This window comes from Pieris rapae, chromosome 22, assembly GCF_905147795.1.
Source record: "Pieris rapae chromosome 22, ilPieRapa1.1, whole genome shotgun sequence".
NCBI lineage: Eukaryota > Metazoa > Arthropoda > Insecta > Lepidoptera > Pieridae > Pieris > Pieris rapae.
The window spans coordinates 2257118-2279488 of record NC_059530.1 but is presented as its reverse complement, the minus strand read 5'-3'; the positions used below and the strand labels follow the sequence as shown (position 1 = coordinate 2279488).

At 33.1% G+C, this 22371-nt stretch overlaps 1 protein-coding gene across 1 annotated transcript; it reads right to left on the bottom strand.

Annotated features, from left to right (window-relative positions):
* Positions 1 to 483: 483 nt before the first annotated feature.
* On the bottom strand, positions 484 to 22111 carry LOC110992521. The gene is made up of 19 exons (XM_045633290.1): positions 22019 to 22111; positions 14911 to 20518; positions 13779 to 13788; positions 12497 to 12657; positions 12033 to 12308; positions 9878 to 9911; positions 9521 to 9667; positions 8594 to 8695; positions 7747 to 7886; positions 7260 to 7311; positions 6656 to 6813; positions 6200 to 6558; positions 5451 to 5601; positions 3641 to 3733; positions 3289 to 3400; positions 2320 to 2492; positions 2000 to 2155; positions 1740 to 1843; positions 484 to 1432 (listed from the first exon to the last, which is right to left on the bottom strand). The coding sequence occupies exons 1-19, from the start codon at positions 22033 to 22035 to the stop codon at positions 1258 to 1260; spliced, it is 8028 nt and encodes a 2675-aa protein (XP_045489246.1). The 5' UTR covers positions 22036 to 22111; the 3' UTR covers positions 484 to 1257.
* Between the last annotated feature and the right edge of the window lie 260 nt (positions 22112 to 22371).

Here is a 22371-nt window from a genome sequence, read left to right as displayed (position 1 = left end):
TCCATTTTACTTCGTTCTTAAATTAAATCTGATAAAAGCCAAGAAGCTGATTGCAGATGGATAAAAATTATAAAAAACATCAGACAACAGAAAATATCACACGCCGTCGACTTTTTGTGACTATATTTTCCTTAAACGTACGAGCGAATATTAAATGCGAATTTAGAATGTACATTATTATTAAGTACACAGCTGGGGCTGAACCTACCTTTAATTAAAATTATTTAGGTTATAAATATTAATAAAAATAAAAAATATATCGCTTGACTATATATAATTTCATGTTAACCAGAAATACTATTTCATATTTTAATTAAGGTTTCTCTCGGTGGAGGTGAGTTATATATATTAATAAATATATATAACTAAATACTTAACGCATTTTTTCTGTTAATACCCGCAAAGAGTTTGTGAAGTTTTTAGTCCAAAAGTTTAGTGGTCCACATACTACATTGTTACACCACTATGAAATAAAAAGAAAAATAACATAAAAAAACTACCTTTATTTCCCAAAAGATACAACAAAAAACAAATTTGGTATAATTAAAGCTTTATCACACTCTTTTCAATAATAATAACTTAAGAATATTTAGTCTCATTTACGTGAGAGTGATAAGGACAAAACATTTTCGCAATTAAATAAGACTTCTTAACTTAATTAAGTTCTCCCAATCGTTCGCAATCGAAGGATTTTCTAAATAATTAATGCGAGTTTCTCTTAGTTTTTGATAAATTTGTCGAACCACGGCTTCACCTTAACACACCAGCAAATATTTTTCGTACATATTTTAATTATGTACTCGGAAATGTGTGTGCAATAATGTATGGACGCATTCATACATTTGACGCCATAGAAATTAATTAAATCATGATATGTGGAATTAATGAAAGGTTTTTTGTTTAATTTTGGCGTTAAACTAACCTGACCAACGCCACTTAAATAAAATAACATTAAAAAAAAACCTTAACCTAAATTTATTCGCTGGGACGCACTGGTAACTGAGACAATATCATTTACATCAAGCATGTAGTATCAGATATATAATATTTTTAAGGGGTCTAAAACCTTCCTTCTTAACATAACTTTGTTTTTTTTTGAAGTGGGGTACTACATACAAATTGTAAAGAACAATAGAAAATAAATTGCGACTGTTTTAAGCTGAAACCGTGATTCGTCAAATTTATCGATGTTTTTTATGCCGCGTAAACCCAAGACCTAGGTAGAATGCCTGACTATGTTTGTTAATACGCCATTAATTAAACTTTGCAGCATTGTTTTTTTTGTTTATTCTCGTGATTCTCACAACATCGCCTTCCCTTTCCCGCGAGTGGTCTATCTCTCTCGTCCCATACGACTACACCGTCGCATGCGCATATCCTTTTTGGATTCTGGAATATTCCCGCTGAACGCGCGATAATTCCACAGGCTATTCTGAAATTTAAAATTATTAATACATATATATAAATCAATACGATTTTCAATATTCATTTATTCATACAATTTGTATGGTTTCTACTCTGCATATGCTTTTCATACCTTCGTTATAAAATATAAGAATTTTTTATTTATTTATTTTCACTACATTGTTCTATCTAAACAGTAATTACTAATACGATAGAATACCAAAATAACTCCTACACAAACTATTCTAGATAAAAACATTAAAAAATTAAACTTATATTCCTAAATCTATCTATGGATAACTAACAATATAGCAAGCAACTCTAATTAAACTTACGGTTCCCCACTGTTTCCGTTCTCTTTTGACAGCGGACTGGAACCACGCCCCAAGTCATCCGGCTGTGACGTCACAGCTATCGATCTACCCACTATATCCCATACCTGCAAGTAAAATATTATTTAATAAAATAATTATAATAAATCAATCTCAGAGTTATTATTCATTTAATGAAATAACACTATAATAATAATAATTTTTTTTATTGTTTCTCAAATACAAACATTTCTCAACACTAGGTAATTATATCGAGTTCTTACCTTTAATACATTATCCAATATCCTAAAAGTTGCTCGGCCATTCTCATCGGCTACTATATTTCCTAAATCACCAGCATGTCGTCTATCCGGAGGGTCTAAAGGACTCCCATGACTAGCTTTGTGGGGATTAAAATGAACCCCAATAGATTTGCAACCCTGTGTAAAATAGAACAATTAATTTAATATTTTTAATAATAAAGTATTTTATTTTCAATAACCTACCACAGAGACTAAGTGTTTAAGTGAATAATAATCAATGGAATTGACGTAGCATTGTCATGCCCCATTTGGGGTCTCAGGACTATTAGTCTAGTATATACCTCACTGAGGTCCCCCATATCATGAACATGAAGACCATGTTGGCCAGGTGAAAGACCATCAATACTTCCATCAGCTACCAAAGGTCCCTGGTCTGTCTGCTGAAACCTTACTACACCCATCACTTTGGATCCCCCGCATTGATTTGATACCATGGCAACAGCTGACTGAGTTTCTAAAAGATTTTTTTTATCTTAGTTTAAGATTAGGTAAATACACAAGAAGTTCTAGAAAATTTAAGATGTTTTAAAGAACTAACCTAAAACAGCATGATTTTTATATTTATTTATTTATTGAGTTTAATATTATTAAAAAAACAGTTACTCCTGATTCAATAGAACGCCGACCCACACCAATTATCTACATAAAAATCATTAAAAAATTATATTTATATGACTAAATCTTATAACTCTTGTGACTTCAGCCAGTGTACAAACAAATACGTCTACTTTAACAAAAATTTCGTAAATTATTTGCATTGGTGGTGTGAGTGGCGCTTTGCTAACCAAGTTTGAATGTGCGCGCGGTACATCTGTTTAGACGTAAGCCTCACGTTTCTACTTGGTACCTGTAGACCCAGTCTCTCCATTATATCCAGATTGTAAACCCGACCCGTAACTATCTTTAATAAATACACTGACACAGCTAGCTTTCTTATGAGGTGTAGCTGGTCGTAACTCACCATACCGAAAACAAACAGGGTTGGGTACATATGCGGGTACAAGAGATACACTCCATACAGTCTCTTGTAGAGGCAGCAAGTGAATTTATTTTGTACTCACTCTTACATGAGACTGTAATTAGTCATATGGGGTCCACACCATTGTTCTGCACACCAAGTGACTTCACATTAGCGCTTTGTACAAAATTTTAATTGCACTGATATTCGTGAAGCCACAATGAATATATGAATAGATATAGCAAAAATTTGTGTTGGTATCTGTAAATTTAATGACTGATTCTTAACATACCTCCAAAGCCCTGTAATACAGCCCGTTTGCCATATGTCTTAGATACAATATCAACTATTATTGCACTTGGTAACACAGTCTCTACCATAACGGCACCATCTTTGAAAATCGCCTGAAAATTATATTTCATGATTTAACATGTCTGTACCACAGAACAAGCTTTGGGCACATTTTGACACAACCGCATGTATATTTTTTTAAGCTGGATATAAACAAATAAAAAGAATCTACCAGCTTAGTTGCAGAGTTGGTAATTAAGGCACAGTGTATTAATCTTTGATATACAAGAAACAAGGCAACTAATGTAGCCTGTATGAAAATGTATTGTATCAGTCTTCTTTAAAGTTCTTACCTCTTGGACGCCATCTAGTGATTTTAGCTCTTTTAAAGTTTTTTCTATAGCTTTTTCATCAGGCTTCGGTCCTAACTCTAGCAGCACTTCCAGCTGAAATTATTATATGAACTTCAAATAAGTTAATAAATCATAAAGCAAATATTAATCAGAATAGCTTAATTAAAAAGATTTTAGTCATCAAGATTTAAATAATATTTTGTCTAGAGACAAGCTTAAGTAAATAAAAAAGTATATAAAACTTATTTTAAGAAACATTTACAAGAAGAATAAAACTCTTTAGTAGAAGAAAGGCAACATGCCAGTGTAAAAAGACCTTGGTTATAATATTTTGGAATAAATATTTCAATTTAGGCTAAGATTTTATTATTACACTTAATCAGTTGTTTTTTAACCTTTAACTTAAAATATAGGTAAGTAGGTATTCTAAATTATTGCTACGTCATTCTTGAAGGTCAATTAAATAAATTAATTACGTAAATGATAAATACCTGTTCTTGTAAATTAAAATATGATTTTATGTGTATTAAATTGTACTTACTTTTGAAGTTAGCATTGTTAATTTTGTAGGAAATGGCTAAATATTAATATTATAGCGATCTTAAAGTTTTTCAATCAATTGTTTTTCAATTTCCTCATTAAAATTAAATATTACACTTCTATTAAAATCACTAAGGAAAACTCAAAACACACTAATTGTACTCTTGATTCTTGTTTATATTTCAAGTTTTGACATTGACCAGTGTTGCCAACTCTCTTCCAAGAAAGCTCAACAAGCTGCACAATTCAAAAAAGCATTTTTTTCCGTTTTCCACATTAGAGCGCTAAAAAGTCCTCCCGTTTTTGTGTATTGAGATAGTGTATGTACGTATAATATGTTTACATAGCCTTCTAGCGTTATTAACATATTTCATGCAATTTAATCGCGATTGTAAACTTTTCGCCTTTCTAATGTCTTTTTGCGGATTTTTATTTATTGGTAATACATAATACTTATATGTATAATGTATAACCAATAAATAAATATCTTATTTCAAAAACAAAAACACAGACTATTGATTAAGTCGTTGATTGCATTAAATATGTATATGTAACTCTTCGCCATTGTTGTTTTGGTGTATTCATGTCGGAAATATTTCTATTAAAATTCTTATACAAAATTGAAAATCATAGACAATCATATCATTGGATTTGTTGGACGTTTGTACAGTTAAAGCTTTACCTCTGAATAAAAAAGCAGTTTTAACAAATAATTTATTAAATACGTATACAAATTAATAAATTCGAAATATACTAAATATCTAAATTAATATCAAACTTCACAATCTTCGATTAAAGTTTTGGCGGGTGTTGGTGACACGGAACGCAGCCTCTGTAAAAATGAGCATTTTTAATTATCTGTTTATTATATTATTAATCAGCTTGTCTCCTACGGGGGTTTGTTGTAGGTTGGGGGGGTATGTTTCCATTTAATGGGGACATACTCAACATTTTGTCAATAATAAAACTGTTTTAATATGGGATGAAAAAAAATAACGATATATAAACAGACGCGTGCATAGTTCCTATAATTATAGCAAGTTTATCAAGAATCGTAATGCACAGGTGTCGTTTTTTAAGACTTGTCTTGCCCTATAAAAAGCCATAATTCGACTTGTAAAATATAATTTGTTCAAATAGTGCATTCTATAGCTAAAACATAGCCATTATTAAAAATACCTATAGTGATACTAATAAAGTACGTTCATAGAGTTCGAATTTTCAAATTATTTCGAAGCCAAAAAACATATGGATAGGTGCTTGTGCCTACCTCAACATAATCTGATGCTGCAATAGCCGGCTTCAGCATCTCTACCTTCTTTAAGGGCTTCTGGTCCATCTCATGGATGGCTTTATACACCTCCGAGTGCTGAAGGTGGTCCAATTGTGGTGGTGGTTTTTCGTACTTCATGAAGTTTACTCTATGGATAAAAAGTAATTAACCTAGTACATAGTTGGTATAATGAATAATAAAATGAAAGATGTTCTTTCGTCTCTTTTTGTCAAATTGTGTTTATGCTGTAATGAAAAGAGACGAATCCGTCTAAAAAACGTTGCGGCTCGCTTTATAAGGCATAAAATTTTTATTTTATTATGCCGAGAATTTGTCTAAAGCCCTTGTTTTTAAAAATAAACAAGGGCTTTAGACAAATTCTCATTGCAACCGGCGTGACCCACTAAAGCCAAACGAATTTGTATAAGTACCACGTGACAAATCGTAAGCGAATGCAATACAATTTTTTATTTTTATTTAATTATTCTAGTTAATATATATAGTAAAAAGAATAGTCTAAATAAATTATTAACAAACATTCAAATTAATTTTTCGCAGTAAAATCAATGAATTAAAATTAGACAAATACATTATGAGGATTAAATACATTGATTTTAATCAGCTACTTGTAATTTTATAACCGAATCTTAACTATATTATGTAGATATAATAGGTAGATAAAATAGTCTTAATCAATACTAATTACTCATTAAATATTGATTATATGAAAAACTGGTTACACTTACCCAATCGCATTTCCTTTAATAACTTCCGCCTGAGCAGCCATTGTCTCTGATAGCATTTGTTCTAAATTAGCATCGTCATATTCTAATTTCTTCCAAGGTTTTCCCGGTTTAATCGTTTCTCCATATGCGGGGCCCGCCATTGTTGAGTCTTGAGGCACGCTCGGTTTTGGGGGAACTCCCGTTGGCAGCGATAATACTGGAGATACGCCTATTTCGGATGGCGTCGTTTTAGGTAATGGAGAAAAGCCCATAAATGGTCTGTCCTCTGGCATTTTAGGTCTTTCGTCAAAACCTAATTTAGGTGATAACCTCTCCGCCGCGAATCGGAGCTCTTGGCTAAGTCTTTCTTTCATTATTTCCTAAAAAGATTTAATAATATATTATATAATTTTACTTCGACATTTTGATTTTTGATATTCACTTTAAAAAGTCTATAAAAGAATAAGTATGACTGACATCGTTTGTTTTGTTCTCAGCCTCCAATCTTCTCTTGTCTATGATACTCTGTATTTCTATATCGTGTTCCGGTATCACTTCTATCTCCTTTACATCTTCTGACGCAGTTACTTCGATGGCTGGTTGTTCTTGAGGTGTTTCCATAGGCTTTTCTGAAACTGAAAAAACCAAATAATGATGGTTTATTTTCTGTAAAAATGCAAAGAATACACGAATGTTGTAACTTTACTAGTAAAAATATGACACGGTAAAAAGTTTATTTATATAATTTTCCACCTAAGAATTTTAACGAAACGTCAAAATTCATAGGTGGAAAATTAAATCAAAATGCGCTATATACAGTATGTCGTAGCCAAGTAACTTAATTAGCCGTTCAATTAAGAGCCTAGCCTTTTAACTAAACAATGCCGTTTAGTTAAACGGCATTGTTTAGTTAAAACATTAAATTACTTCAACGTTAAATTATTATAACGTTAAATTATTTCAGGCCGCTAGTTAGCGGCCTGAAATAATTTAAATATTCAGCCGCTGCGTTTGTAAAACATGTTGTTTATTCAGTTTAGTAGATCGAGTCATATCTTGTATAGTGTATTAAAATACGTACTTTGTACTTGCTCGCTGTTCTTATATTGACTTGTCTGTATTTCAATTGATTTCTGCAAAAAGAGAATAGTAGTAAATATAGAGGTTTACAAATATAAAATTTGCAACATTCGTACCTGGTTTCAAAGTGAATTATATTGATCATGGGCATGTTTTAAACAATAGATCATATATTTTAACTATAAATAGACATAGACAACTCATATTACAAACAAAAACACGCACAAATAAACACACAAAATAACAAAAAAAAGATATTTTTTTTTATATCTTTATAAAAAGACAGATTGGTGACTGGCAAAGGTAAAACTCTTCCAACCTAACCTAAATCTAAAACCCTATTTTTCCAGCAGGTGTAGTTTATTTATTCATAAAAAAGTAACTAAATCCTATTAAGGATTTTTCGTACTCTACTGACTCTTTCCTTTACATAGTGTGATAAAAAGAGACAAAAGAGTACTTTTAATTTTAAAAGTTATTTTCGTTACCTGCTGTACTTCATAATTAAGCTGTTCGAACTGTACTTTGACGTCATCAAGGGTTTGACGAATGAAGTCTGGTAGTTTTGATAACTCAGCAATCTGGGCCTGCATCTGCGTCAGTCGCTCTTCTAGAGATGCCTTTGGGTCTGTAAGAGAAAATCCTTTAGAATTCTTGTAATAAAACAAGAATTGGTGTCAAAAGAGTTCCAATCTAGAGCTGCAGCTATTGAGAATTGAGAGATTGAGATTATTATGAAGGCGATTTGAATGATACTGGGAAGTTGCATTTCTCATTTGAATATATTATTTTTGTATACAAAAGCACCCACACTCCATCCTCACAGCATCTAGCGCGGCCGCAGAAATGGAAAATATGTAATAAACGGCTCAACTGAAACACTTATAGGAGTTTTCCTCCAACTTTGTTTTTATTCCCTTTGGAGTAATGGGCCCGTGGGGTTCAAGTCAATAGGCGATGATTAACACTTTAAATGCTCTTTTCTCGGGTCCAAGTGGTGTGGGATTAGTAGCGGTGCCGCCCACTCGGATCCGTGCGAGCGTCAGTTTAGAGACAGTTTAGAGTGTTATTATACAGTTGATCAATCTCAATCGCTCTCTCCCTTTTCTTCGACAAAAATGCTGCACATCTTTTTTTATCATTATTATTATTTGTAAAAAATTTACCCTCATGCGCCTAAAGAAGTTTTACTTCAAAATCAAGATTAAAGTCGGATACATAGTGCCAGTGCTGGGACTATTGACCGTTCAATAGTTACAGACATATAAATTTTGGGATTGTACAGTTTCAAGCGTTATAATGGAAAGCTACGCTAGTTGCGAAGACCTCACTTACCAACCATACTTTGGACGCAATTAAGTATTTGATCAGACAGCTTTGTTGACTCCATTTTTCTTTCTTGCTTCACCTCCATGGACGAGTAATTTGTGGACAAGTCTGAAATAACGTTTAATTATAGATTAAACATAATTATTAATCGATAATATACGTTGTATTGAAAATTGTGTACATTATGTAGAATTCATGATGACAGATATGAATCATATGCAGATATTAAGTAACACTAACCAGCAGGTGACGCCAGAGTTAGTGCTTTTCCACTTAATGAATAAGCATATAATACAAGGAGAAAGGTATACTGCCACTGCGAATTTATCTATATGTATTTCTAAGTATTAAACTTTGACTTTAAATGGGCCACATAACTTTTTCTTAACTTATATCTTGCCTCTGACCATCCCTCATTGGGTCTGGACCAAAAGACTTGTGAAATTCATTTATTGATATATTTTAATATAAAAGAGTGTGTGTACACGCGTTAGAAGTTATACTTCTTTGGCGTATAGAAAATACTTAAATAAATAAATTATTACTTAGTAAATACTATCACCGTCGTATATGAAATCGATTTAAAAACACCAAAATAATATTTATTTATTCACACTGTTTAATTGTACTGGTACGAAACACTTGTTCTAAATATAAAAATACTAGAATGTACAACGTGAACATAATTATCGATTTCCTTGCCACCTAACTTTACGATGTCGAAGTGAGGTGTTGGCGTGCGCGCGCGTCGTAAAAATTCACTTTTATCATTTTTCTCCATCGCGGCAAAAGAAGTATAATTTAAAAAAAAATTAATTCGACTTTGAAATATTAAATATTTAAAAATACGTTATAATTTTACTTAATTTCCAAAAGAAAAATGACTATATCATACGACATAGATGTAGAAAATAAATTGGCGGGAAAGTTTACCTGTCAACCCATGACAGTATGGGTAGTGCTGAGATATTATATACGAAGAAAATAAACTCATGGTATTTAAGACACAGATACAAAAAATTCTCTCTTCACCGACGTTTGTTTTCAGACTAAACGAAATCGAAAGTAATTTTAAATTTTCTTATTGAAAATACGTTACTTTGCCAAGAATGTTAACATTATTGTAAATATCCATTTATGTTTGTAGGCCGAGAAATAAATTTTAATTAAAGCTTGAAAATACTAATTAACGTTTGTGTTACTTATAGATTTAACTGGTAACATTCTATTAGAGTTAATTTTAGTATTTATTAACTTTTATTGTCTATTTTAAACTAGATATATACTTACCAGGTGTTTTGTGTATTTCTTCCGTCGTGTACTCCTGTAATTAACAAACAATTACGTTTTAATGTGTGTATGATATCGAATAGCGAGATAGAATATAAAATTCTTCCTATCTGAAGAAGGAGAAGAAGTCAACATGAAGATAGGATTCATGTTGACATAAAAAAAAATCAGTTGAAATAGTCTCAATTTTCTTTAATATTACATACAGATTGTCATTTTTTAATGTTTATTTAATTAGGAATCGCCTCCAATGCGAAGCGATCGATCAGGCCTTATTTTTCTATACAGAATTAAATACATTCTTAGATATGTTATTAAATAAACTTAGAACATTCGTGGAACTTTCTACGAAAACCCATGACGTCGCGTTGTTGACACTACTTGATTATTTAATCACGCGGCACAAAAAGGTGCCAAATTAATGTTCAATCCATTTTAATATATTCTATAATAAACATTACCGAAGAGCGACCTCTATAAATCTTATGACTATTAAACCTTACAACACATTTTAATGTTACATAAAATTAAAAATAATATTTGTATGAACTCTTCGTGTATATCATGTTTGCTATATTAAAAAATATAACATATTGTCGTTCTTTTATCAAAGTATCAGTGTGCCGAAAGTTGGCAAGCTTTTATTAATAATAAAAAAAGCATTGGTACAACTCACTATTATATAATAATATAATGGTAAGAAATTGGTTTTGCTTTGTTAGTATCGGTTAGTTCACAAAACTAAAAGACTTCTATATTGGGGAATGGACCACCAGCGATGAAAGATTTGCGTGTTCTATGCGATGAACATATTCTAGCTATCATTTTGGTGCTATACCTAACACGATGCAAGCACGATGAAATGCTGCAAGGATGCCTTTTATAGCTAAAACCGCGTCTAGGCAAACATACATGAGACAGATCACAGTAAAAGTATGGCACTGTTTATATGTGTTTCCTTAATATTTGTATGTTTGTATAAAACAGGAAACATGTAGTTTCGATATAATTTAGCTACCGTCAGAAGGACGCTGCTTGGTTTTTCTATAATTTACTATATTTCACCATAAAATAACTTTCGTCAGGAATTGAACTCAGAATTACCGGGCCATGTGGGTGTAATTAAAACCAGACTGAGACTAATTAAATGTAACTATATTTATATTCTTGACTTAACGTGCCAAGAAAAATAATTGTATTTTTTTCGAAATACTGTGTAACGATTGCAAGCAAAACTGCAATGGATCTTTAGTTAACATTATAAATAGCAAAATACCTCGATTGTATTGTCCACAACACCTCTCAACACTTCAATATATTTAAAACTGAATTATCAAAGTCGTGCCAAAACGGTGAATTGACTCTACGCCAAAGAATACAAGTCAATAGAAATTAATTGGTTTTTAATTTGTTTTAATATTGGTTACGATAGGTTTAACACGTGTCCCTCGAATCACACCTCGGTTGGGTACCCATAATTTCTTCTATAGACAAAATATGAAATGAATGAATGATGAAAATATGTGCAATGCCCAATTTTGACGATGTGTGTTACGGCGGTTACAGACTAGCGTGTTTTACGCGCATATAAGCTCGTCTTTCCAAGCGAGCTTAAAAATATGCTAGTCTATAATGACCCTTAGTCAATAGACGCATATAAGCAAGAAATAAAGTAGAGCCTCAGAAGACTATCTCTGAGAATGTACACTGTGTGCGGAAATAAGAACGTCGTTGGTTTTGTAGCTGCACTGTGAAATTATCCTTTCTAAGTTGATAAAACTTACACGTGTTAGACAGTAATGATATGAAGACAAATTGGCCAGAAAGCATATATTATATTAGTGAATATTGCTTTATTTGCATATTCCTTAAACTTTCCTATCCATATATCCTCCATGCCCTAATGAAAATGAATGTTTTGGCCACAAGGCTTGCCCAAGTATCCCCGTACTGAGTGAGGCCAAATGAATTAAACATACATTTTTAAATGTGATAATTACTGTTCGTGTTAATAGATGTTTATTCTATCCGCACAGACTCGAGCAAACTACAGAAACTGTAAGGAAAATTGTTGCTTTTGAGCTGTCATTGGCAATTGACAAATCATTATCACTATAAAATAACCATAATTAATGTCTTATTCCGTTGTACTTACCTGAACAATGGGAACGACAAACTCCCTGCTATTTCCGCACTCCTCACCCTCATCCGAGAACCGTCTTGAGGTTTTAACCATTTTGTCTATTAAAACTTCAACCTTATTATCCTCACTTCGGTATTCGTTGACTGTTCTGGATTCCGAACTAGATACTTCAGAACTGGAGAATTCCATTATGCCTGCTTTGGATTTGTATTCCTCTATCTTTTTTATTGTCTTGTCTATTGCTGATGCGAGGAGGTTTGACTGTCTCCCGATTTCTAATACTTCTTCCTTAAAGAGAAGTAAAATCTTTAAAATTAACTGTTTTATTCATAATAACTGTAAGTTTTATCTTTTTTGACTTAATAAATATAGACAGATTACTGTGTTTGTTATGAGTACTTTATACTCATTACAATTTTTAAATCCTTTTAAGCCTTTTTATTATATAACAGGCGGAAAACGTGCAGGAAGCTCACCGGATAATAAGAGACACAACCGCTCATGGATACTCTCAATGGCAGAGGACTCGCGAGTGCGTTGCCAGCCTCAGCAAGTGTAGCTGGTTCCACATAGCTACTGGCGCAAGACGAGACGCGTTTCAGGAAACTGACGGCCAACCTCCAGTAATGAAGAGGCACTTGAAGAAGTAAGGAGAAGGTTTCACATGGTGCTGGTGCGCGGCAAAAACTGCCTTCAGATTCGCTTAATTATGGAACGTCGGACGTCAAGGTGATACGGATGTTATTTTGTATTTTCCTTGACGTCCGATAATGAAACTCAACTGCAGGTTCAACCAAACAACTCTGAACGACTGGAATGGCAGCAGAAGGAGCTGGTACAGCTCCCACCCATAGACGGGAACAGCACTCCATGTGGAGCTGAATTTGCGCTTTATAGAGTTGCAAGTGGTGGACTGGAGTACAGAAGCCAACTTAGTCTTCCCTTCCAAATGATCGCGATACTGAATATCATACGATATGTCAACGTTCAATCTTCAGAGGCTTTAAAGAGGGTGTCTTCGAAAATAGGAGTGACAAAGGGAGTGACGGAAAACTCGCAATCTTGTGTTTTCTTCAATTGGACTAGATTTAGTCGACCCCAATTCGAGACTCCAGGTCGCAGAGTTTCGACTTCCGACACAAGTTTGTTCTCGTACTGATCGACAACTTCCCGAGAAACACCTACACGGCCAGTGGACAACAGCACTAGGGAATTTGTCGTCCACTGGCTAACTTGCAATATATAATTAATATGCAGAAGAAAAAGAATCGAAAACGGGCCTCATCACTCATGGAACTCCAGCGTTCACCCATTTCGGTAAGTTCGAAATATGATCCAACGATCTGATGCTCCTTTCCTTTGTATATAAGGCTTAATATAAATGAATAATTCATTTTTTATACATAACTTGATGAAGTGGTACGACAATAATTTAGTTGGTATATAAGGTTTAGTTTTGGATGGCTTTGGCAGCGATTTATAAAACACTGTTATGCGCCTTATATAAATAAATTTATAAATTAAATGATGAGGGACATAAATAATTCAATAACCATTTTGTCAACGCTTATTATGGGAATCGCGGCTTTTTTTACTGTCTTTTCTTATTACGATAAAAACACAAGCTATCAACCTCATTTTTTTAATTTGATTAAAAACAATTTTAAAGTCAGAGGTATAATAGAATGTATGTAGCAAACTGTAAAGGAATGTTATGTGTATATGTAAAGAAATAATGGCTGCACAGAAAGAACTTACCTCTGCCAAAGATCGCCGGTCAATAAATGTTGTCAATGAATAGATGTAGTGTTAGATAATAACCTATAGTTTAAATATACAGTATGGATCAAATAACTACTAATTAGAAATTAAATAATATTTTAAACATTTTTAGGCATGATAAGGCAGTTGTTTTAAGGTAGTTTTTGCCGGGCACCACTACTATGAACCATGAAGTACTAATTCGACTAGGGTCAAGAAAAGAGAGTACCAACTCGGCGGTCAATGCACCTGCGAGCATTCAGCAATGTAAGTGTCGATATCATATTTTTAGGTAGTCTGTTTTATAAAAAAAAGCTAAGAAGCAAAGTTAGCGATAAGTTATTGTTAGCTGGCATTGCATTCCTAAACAAACTCTATGTTACTTGTTTTTATTTGTAATCTAACGTAGTTTAAATTAAATAAAAACTTCCTTTATGCCTAAATCCATTTGTACCACACGGGCGATAAGTCTTTAAGCAGTGTATTTGTCTAAAGTTTGTTTAAAATGGGTAAATATTAAAAAAGCTGCCTTCAATACAGAAAAACTCAGTACCTCGCTTTGTGTTTTAAAACACCTTTTATAACTGCGCATGACTTTCAAAGACGCCAGATATATTTATAGACGTATTTCATATGTATGTACTAGAGATTGGTTGCGGCTTTGCTTGTTTGTTTATATTTATTTATTTATACTTTATTACCTCATTCAAAAACATACACATAACAAAAAAAACATGTTACAAAAGTTATTAGGCAACGGGCGGCCTTATCGCTTACAAGCGATTTCTTCCAGGCAACCCTAATGTGAAACAAAGAAAAAGAAACACCAACAGAGGGTAGAGTATATAGTACTGCGGTAGAGTAGGTAGTACTGCAATTAACAAAAAAAAATTAATCTATATAAACAGAATTAAATCCCAAAAATGTTGCTAAGCGCAAAACTCGAAAACTGTTTAATTAATTCCTTTATTTTTTTTATTTAATCCTTAAACCCTGCGAAAGGATTTCTATGGAGAGAAAAAGATACTTGGCCTATAATATACTTGGTTATACAGAAATTTGAATTATCTAGCGATGTTAATTAACTTGAGTCTTTTTCTACTGAAATAATTTAACAAATACTATGTACCTTGGTTAAATCGAATGTGTCACCACCTCCTCTCAATCCTGGCTTTGAATAAAATGGTTTAGTTCTTGAGGATGATGACATAGAAATAGCAGGTGACGTCACGGGCGGTGAAGTAGGTGGGGTCGCTAATGGCGGATCGAATATTCTCTGTTCGATTGATAATTCTATGTGGGGAATAAGTTTCTTTCTTATTTCTTCTTCTGACTCAGAACTGGAGCTAGAAGTACAATCTCGAGGTACTGGAGTACCTTCTCTACTTGGTAATGGTGCCGTGAGGCGGAATACGTATTCATCTGTTAAAGGTGTTGCAGGTTCTTCAGGCGGACTTTTTAATCCTTGGCTGTAAGCACTAGTTTTTTCGGTAAATGCACCTTCCATTTGTTTTTCCGTAATTTCAATCTTCTTTGACAATATTTTGGCTTGTGACACAGCCATTTCATTACTTACTATTGTTTTGCAAGTGTCATCGTGCTCAGATAATAACGCATGCCTTGATTCAATATCTTTTTCAACAACTTTGATATCTTGTTGTATGGCTTGTCTATTCAGTTCCAAAGATTGGATTTCAGATTGAGAAACAACTTGACTTTGATAAAACCCACTGTTTTCTTTGCTTTCTCCTTGTCTTTCTGTCTGTATAGTTCCTTCTGTGTGTTGGAAAGATTTTGAAGTCTGCTTCTTTGATTTGGATAATTTTGTTGATTTTCGTTTGCTTGATGATATATCTATTTCTTGCTCAATAACCCCCAGAACGCCTTGTCTCGTGTCAAGTTGTGACGTCTCTGATTTTGAGGTCATTTCTATTAGACTCCCTGTGCCGATTGTATCTGACTGATTGTTCAAATGTAAGGCTTTATTAAGTTGACTGTGTACTTGTTCCGTTTTATCCATGGCATATTCCGAAACCTGTTCTTCCATTCGAGTTTCGATCATACGCTGAGTTACGCCCATGTTGATGTCGGACTCATATTGTCGCTTTTCATATTCATATTCAACTTCAATCGATTCTACTTCATCTTCGGAATCAGATATTTGATATTCAATGCCAATCGACTGTGCAACAGAAATTTCGGCTTGTGTATATCGCCTTTTTCTAGTAGACCGGTAGTCCAATTCTACTATAGGAGTTTCAGCTTCAGGTTCATTTCTTGCGTACGGAGTTGCAACACTAAACAAATAAACATCATTTACCGGCGATGTGGGAGATGGGCTCTTGCTACTGTCACTCTCGCTAAACTTTACTTCCGAAATGGCTACTATAGATTTATGGGACTTAGACTTGAGATCTGCATCTACGGACTGAATAATAGAAGCCATACCATTTTCCATGTACTCCATATCTTTTTTAATGAACTCTGTATCTAACTCCAGTATTTCTTCAGCTTTTTTATTTTTTACTGTTAATATTTTCTTTGTATCGTCTTTAGCAAATTCTACTTTGTAATCCGTAGCTTCTTGTTCACTTTGATCATCCAGCACTTCAGTTATTTCTACTTTTGACTTTTTTACATCAACTTCATTGATCGTTGCTTTTAATATTTCAACAGATTCAGCTTTGCCATACATTTTCTTAATATCTTTAAACGTATGAAAGTTTTCATCTTTAACTGAAGATAAAGCGATTGTGTGACCAATATTTGCTGCTGATAACTCTTGCACAAGAACTTTAGCTTGGTTCTTTAATATTTCGGAGGATTTTGCTCCTATGCTCACTTCTTCAAGGGGTATAGTTGCAGTTTGGGAAAGAGATGCCATTGGTTGTACAGCAAGGTTAGCCACTTTTCCAATAGCTTCATTTAAAACAGAAAACGATTTTTCTGATTCTGCTAATCTTATTTGCACGTTTTCAGCTACTACTTTAGTACTTTCTTCTAACAAACTTTTGGGTTGTCTAACTTCAATTTTAGGTTGATCAGAATTCTGAATTGCTTCTTCTGAAATAAGAAGTGATCCTTCTACAGCTCTTTGTTCGTTGACTTTCAAAGACGCATTTGCCTTAACTATTAAAGGTGTAAAGAGATTGTCGTCTTTAGGACCTAATATAACATTTTGTTGAATATGGGAGACACTCATATTTATGTCCTCCATTAATGTATGATGTTTCCGCTCTTTAATTTCAGGAATTTTAAGTAATTCGCATTGAGGTTCTAAAATAGCTATTTCAGTGACACTAGTTGCGTCAGAGGTTTTCAAATTCAAGTTTGCATATTTTTTTGAACTGTTTGAGACGACGAGAACGCCATCTTTTGGTCCCTCTAGTAATGGTATCGAAGTGTCAGGCACTATCAGTAGTGGTTCTTCTAATAAAGATCGCGGTTCCTTTACTTTAACTTGTGGTACGTCGAAGGGTATCTGATGGGGTTCAGCTAAGAGCACTTGTGTAATAACAGTTGGTTCTATTTTATCAACAGATGTTTTCGCTTCTACTTTGTGAACTGTTGGTAAGTCAAATAACTCCAATTTAGGCCCTTCTGGTATTGAAACTACTGTCTCAGGTATAAATCTTAATGAATCTTCCATTAGTACTTTAGGTGCTATTATATTGAAGGTGTCATTTTCCAAATTATCTGGCTTGGGTTCATCAATTAAAGTTATAGACACTTCTGCTACTCGTTTAGATTCCGGTACTAAGAGCGGGTGTATTATTTCTGTAGGCAATTTTGTTTTATCAACAAACCCAATAGCTTCATCTGTTAAGGTTTCGTTAGTTTCAGCTGTAACTCTAAATGGTAGCTCTACTGCAATTTCGGGTTCGGTGCCTTTGACCTTAAATTTGTTAAATTCTTCACCAATATCATTCACGTACATTTCAAAATTTTCGGCCACACTTTTCATAGGTTCCAAGGATTCTTTAATATTTCCTTTACTTTCTAAAATGGATTTAAAGTCTATACTTTTTTCACTGAGAATTGTCTGATTTATTTCAGCAACAGCTTTTGTAGCTGATTCCATAGTTGAAATGTGGGTTTGGCTCCTAGCTTGCATTAAATCATTATTTATATTTGTTGTTTCTTCTGCACACGTCTCAATCTTCTGTGCTATAGTTTTGTGCGGTATTTCTATAGTCATTTTAATTTTTTCTTCATTTATTTTTTGCGTTTTATACAAACCCTCAACCGTTTCGGAATATACCTCTCCGACCTGAGCCACAGTTTGATATGGTGCTTCAACACAAGTTTTTATATTTTCGTTAAGCAGAGCATCCCTTTCAAATATACTAAGATTTGCTACATCAGTAGAAGTTTCAAAAGTTTGTGCTACAGCTTTAATAGGTTGTTCAAATGATTCTCGGATAAACTCGGTTTGAATGTTTGCTGTTGATACGTCAGCACATGATTCATCATAATTCGTTTCGGATTTTTGTGCTACTAATTGCAAAGGAGATTCGATACTTTGTTTTAGGTGTTCTAGATCCAGCTCCTTTTTCTCGAAGGTTACGGTTGTTTCATCAATAAAAACTTCACTTTTCTTAGCAACTGTAGTTGAAAAAGGTTCCAGTTTTAGTTGGGATGTTTCTTGTTTAATTTGTGATGTATCAATAAACTCTATGTTTGAATCATCAGTGAAAGTTTTCATATTTACGGCAACAGATTGCACAGGAGTTTGTATTAATTCTTTGGATCTTACTTCAATGGGTATTTCTAACTCTAAAGGCTTTGATTGGGGTTCATTTACTTCTACTTGTGACACTTGAGCGATTGATTTAACTGGTTCCTCAATTAAAGGAACTGGTTTGCTGAGTGCTTTTTCGGTCATATCTAATATTTCTATTCTTGGCTCCCCTGTATCAATTTTAGTTGTTTCAGCAATTGATTTTAAAGGTGGTTCAATTAAAGTTACTGTTTTCCTGTACTTAATTTCAGGTAATATAAAGGAATCTTCTTTTTCTTCTTGAAGCACTACAGGTTTAATACTAGCTATTGAAATACTCGATGGATGTGTTGCATGACAAGCCAGCTTAGCAGCCGTTAGCTTATCTACTTGCATCTCAATTACGGGCTCTAATACTTCTGTTGTCTTTTGAACAGCAATACCAGTTTTCACTTGTTCTATTGCTGGAAAACTTTTGTATTCTTCCACTGGCGTTATATCCTCTATTGATTCAACCACAACAACTTTTTCTATAGGTTTTTCTTTATTTATTCTTATTGTTTGGTGTTCAAGCTGAGTACAAACAGCAAGCTGCTCTTTTGCTTCCATTATACTTTGCCTTTTAGAATCGAATTCCCCGTACATTTCTTTTTTTTCCTCATATTTTTCTTCTTGGGTATCCCGAAATATTGCGTCTTGGTTTGTGAAAACATGAGATTGTACAATTGCTATGTAGGTGAGAGGACATTCCTTATGAATTCTTTCTTCAACTAGCTTTTCTATTGTTTCTTTTTTAATTGTTTTAGACTCCATATATTTTTCTGATTTTAGACTTTTACTGATGGCAGGTTGTCCGATATCATAATATTCACTCCATTCTTCTGTTACGAATGCTCTGTAAATATTTTTGCCTTCAACGTCTGAACTGATATTATTCATGTAATCACCGTTTATTAATTTTTCTTTTGCAGCACTACGACTTCTTGATCTGCTTCTCCTAGTCGTTGTTCGTTCAATACCACTCCTTTTTTCAAACTCCGTTATAACTGTATCCATCCTTTTAGTAAATTCTAGCGGAGTCTTTCCAAACTTTCTCGACATTTCAGCACCCGACAAAATCATCTCTTCGTAGTATTCACCTTCGTTAACAAAGTCTTCTAGTTTACTATTAAATGAAGAGTTAAAATTGTTTAACTTCTGACTGTTCCGCGATATATTTGAAGTCCTCGAAAAATGTCTAGATAAACAGACCGTTAAGTTCGTTAGTTGTGAAAAAATCCTCTTAATAAGCACACGATTAAAATTATTGGATTGCATGTAAGTTTTCATGTAAGGTATTGTTTGTAAACCTAAATAAAAAGCAAGTTTTTTCACTGATTTTAGAATATATTCTTTAGTATTGCTAATTTTCTTATAGGAATCATTTTTTTCTTTTATTTCTCTTCCTTCGTGATGTTTTCCTGCCATCTCAACGTCTATTTCTTGCTTAATCTGTTCAGCTACTGAGACAGCTTTTTTAATATTTTCATCAATAATATTAAACGCTGTCATTTTTATAGACTGCAAATCCCTTTTACTGTCTCTGTTATTCTCCCATTTAAAAATATTGTTCTCCCGGGTTCCATTATTTTCTACATTTTGCATTTTATGCCCTTTTGTTTCATTTTCGTGTGTAAAATTGCTTTGTACAAAATCATTCTTATTATCTTTTGTAAGTGATTGTACATATTTAAGTCTTTCAACGATAATTCTTACTGCATGTTCTTTTCTTCTTAATTCTGAATCATCTTGGTTTATTTTACTATTCGGTAATATACCTTTGTAATTTGGATTTAAAATTATTGGGTTCTCAATAGGCGGAACTTTAAAAGTATTACTGAACGGTTTATAAGTTTTATTCGGGATGGCAAATACTGTTTGATGTGTAAATAAATTTTGAACATCTCTTGATACTCGACTTGAAGTTTCATCGATTCTACGAGTATAGATTCCCTCGTAGTTTCCCGGGACAGGAATTCTGGAAAAACATTTAAAGTATAAATCAGAATTAACAATATTTAACTTTATTATCAACCAGTTCCTTCCAGGCTGTGTTAATAATATGTATACTAACAAGATATCGTCCTAGTACAAAAATAACGACAAAACAAAAATGATGAGAAGTCTTATAGCGACCGGTAATCATATCAAAAAATATTTTAAAAAGTTTTATTTAGTTTTATTTGAGATATGATAATTTAATGTCAAATAACGCATAAAAATAAGTTTCATAATAATAACAATTTGCAATATCTGTCTTACGCCCGAACCCAATAATTAATCTACAATCTCAGATTGTTTTCAATCTGCATCCCAATAACCAAACCCTAGAAAGACTATCCATTTTTGGTGACGGATAGCATGCAATCTCTTCGCTCTTTACACTAATATTTTATAATCAATATAAAGCAAATAAAGTAAATAATATCGTTCAATTAATATTCGAATATATATAAATACTAGCGGATCCGACAGACGTTGTCCTGTCTACACGTCTTTAATTTCAAAATTTCAATTTTTAATAAGCCATTTTAATGAAAATTATTATTCAAATGTTATGACAATATCTAACGATCCAGCACATGGTCACACACGATATAACACAATGATAACAAAACTTTTTTTAAATTTCGGGACAGACTAAAATTAAAATTCGAATATTATTTAAAATTTGACACTGCGATGGTAGCGCCGTCTGTCGGATCCAATGTAAAACATTCCAAAATCAACAACAACTAATAAATTGAAAATTAATTAAAAAAACATTGTTCAGCGGACAAAATTGTGAATCTAAACCATTCCCAGATCCCCTTGAACACACACAAAAAATTTCGTCTAAATCGGTCCAGTCGTTTAGGAGGAGTTCAGTCACATACACACGCACACAAGAAATATATATATTAAGATGTCTGTATTTAAAACATATCAAATAGCTTTTTAATTATTTTAAAAAACTGTAAGTGTAAAAAGTGTAAGTTAAAATCTTAAGATAGGATATTGCCACAGCTGTTCTGTCAATTTCATACAAAGGTCTATCCACATACACAGATTCGACCTACCATGGATAGCTTGTATCGGTAGATGGCTATTACAACCCATCGATTGGTTATTGGGACAGTTTTTTCAATATTTGGATTGAGATGACTATCTCAGATTGAATAAAAAATGATTAAGATAGGTCATTGGGTTTGGGCGTTAAATGCACTAGCTAGCATCCACAATTGTTAAATTGTGTTAAATCAATTAATTTAATCCGCAAAAGCTATAAAATGTTCACTTATTACGATTGCTTTGGGAACATACAATTCAAATTTCAATTAAAATATATGAGATGTTCAATAAATAACATGGATTAATTATCACCACTCTTTCATGTACAACCCAATCATACTCATAAATCCACTGAACACACACACATAGCAGCTCCTGTTTGACACAACACACAAATGAAATATTACAAAAAATCACAAATACATACACAGGTTGAAATTTCATGGTACGTTTTTTTCACCGGGCAAACTATGAGGGAATGATATTTAATTGTAGTGGGAGGCAGTGTGATTTATTGGAAAATTTCCGGGATGAATCAGTTTTAGGGATCCACTTTGGGAGTTTCACTTCAACTCGACTGTTTCTCGAGTTATGTTTTCATCGCCACAAGTAATAAAAACGCTCAATAATTTATTTGCATTAAAAGTTGTAATGGCTCTCATGGCACTAACACTTTTCTTTATAGAACAGGTATTAAATGCCCATGGACACATACTGACAGAAGGTACGTAAGTTTATAGTATTTTAAGACGTTGTACGCGGTATTATAATAATAATATT

Bases quoted from the DNA above. Each gene is read 5' to 3' on its own strand.
- LOC110992521 (XM_045633290.1), bottom strand. The intron at 9,912-12,032 runs GTAAGTACAACG...TGTTAATTACAG, and splicing joins TTGTCGTTCCCATTGTTCAG to GAGTACACGACGGAAGAAAT. The intron at 1,844-1,999 runs GTAAGAACTCGA...TTTTACTTGCAG, and splicing joins TATTGGATAATGTATTAAAG to GTATGGGATATAGTGGGTAG.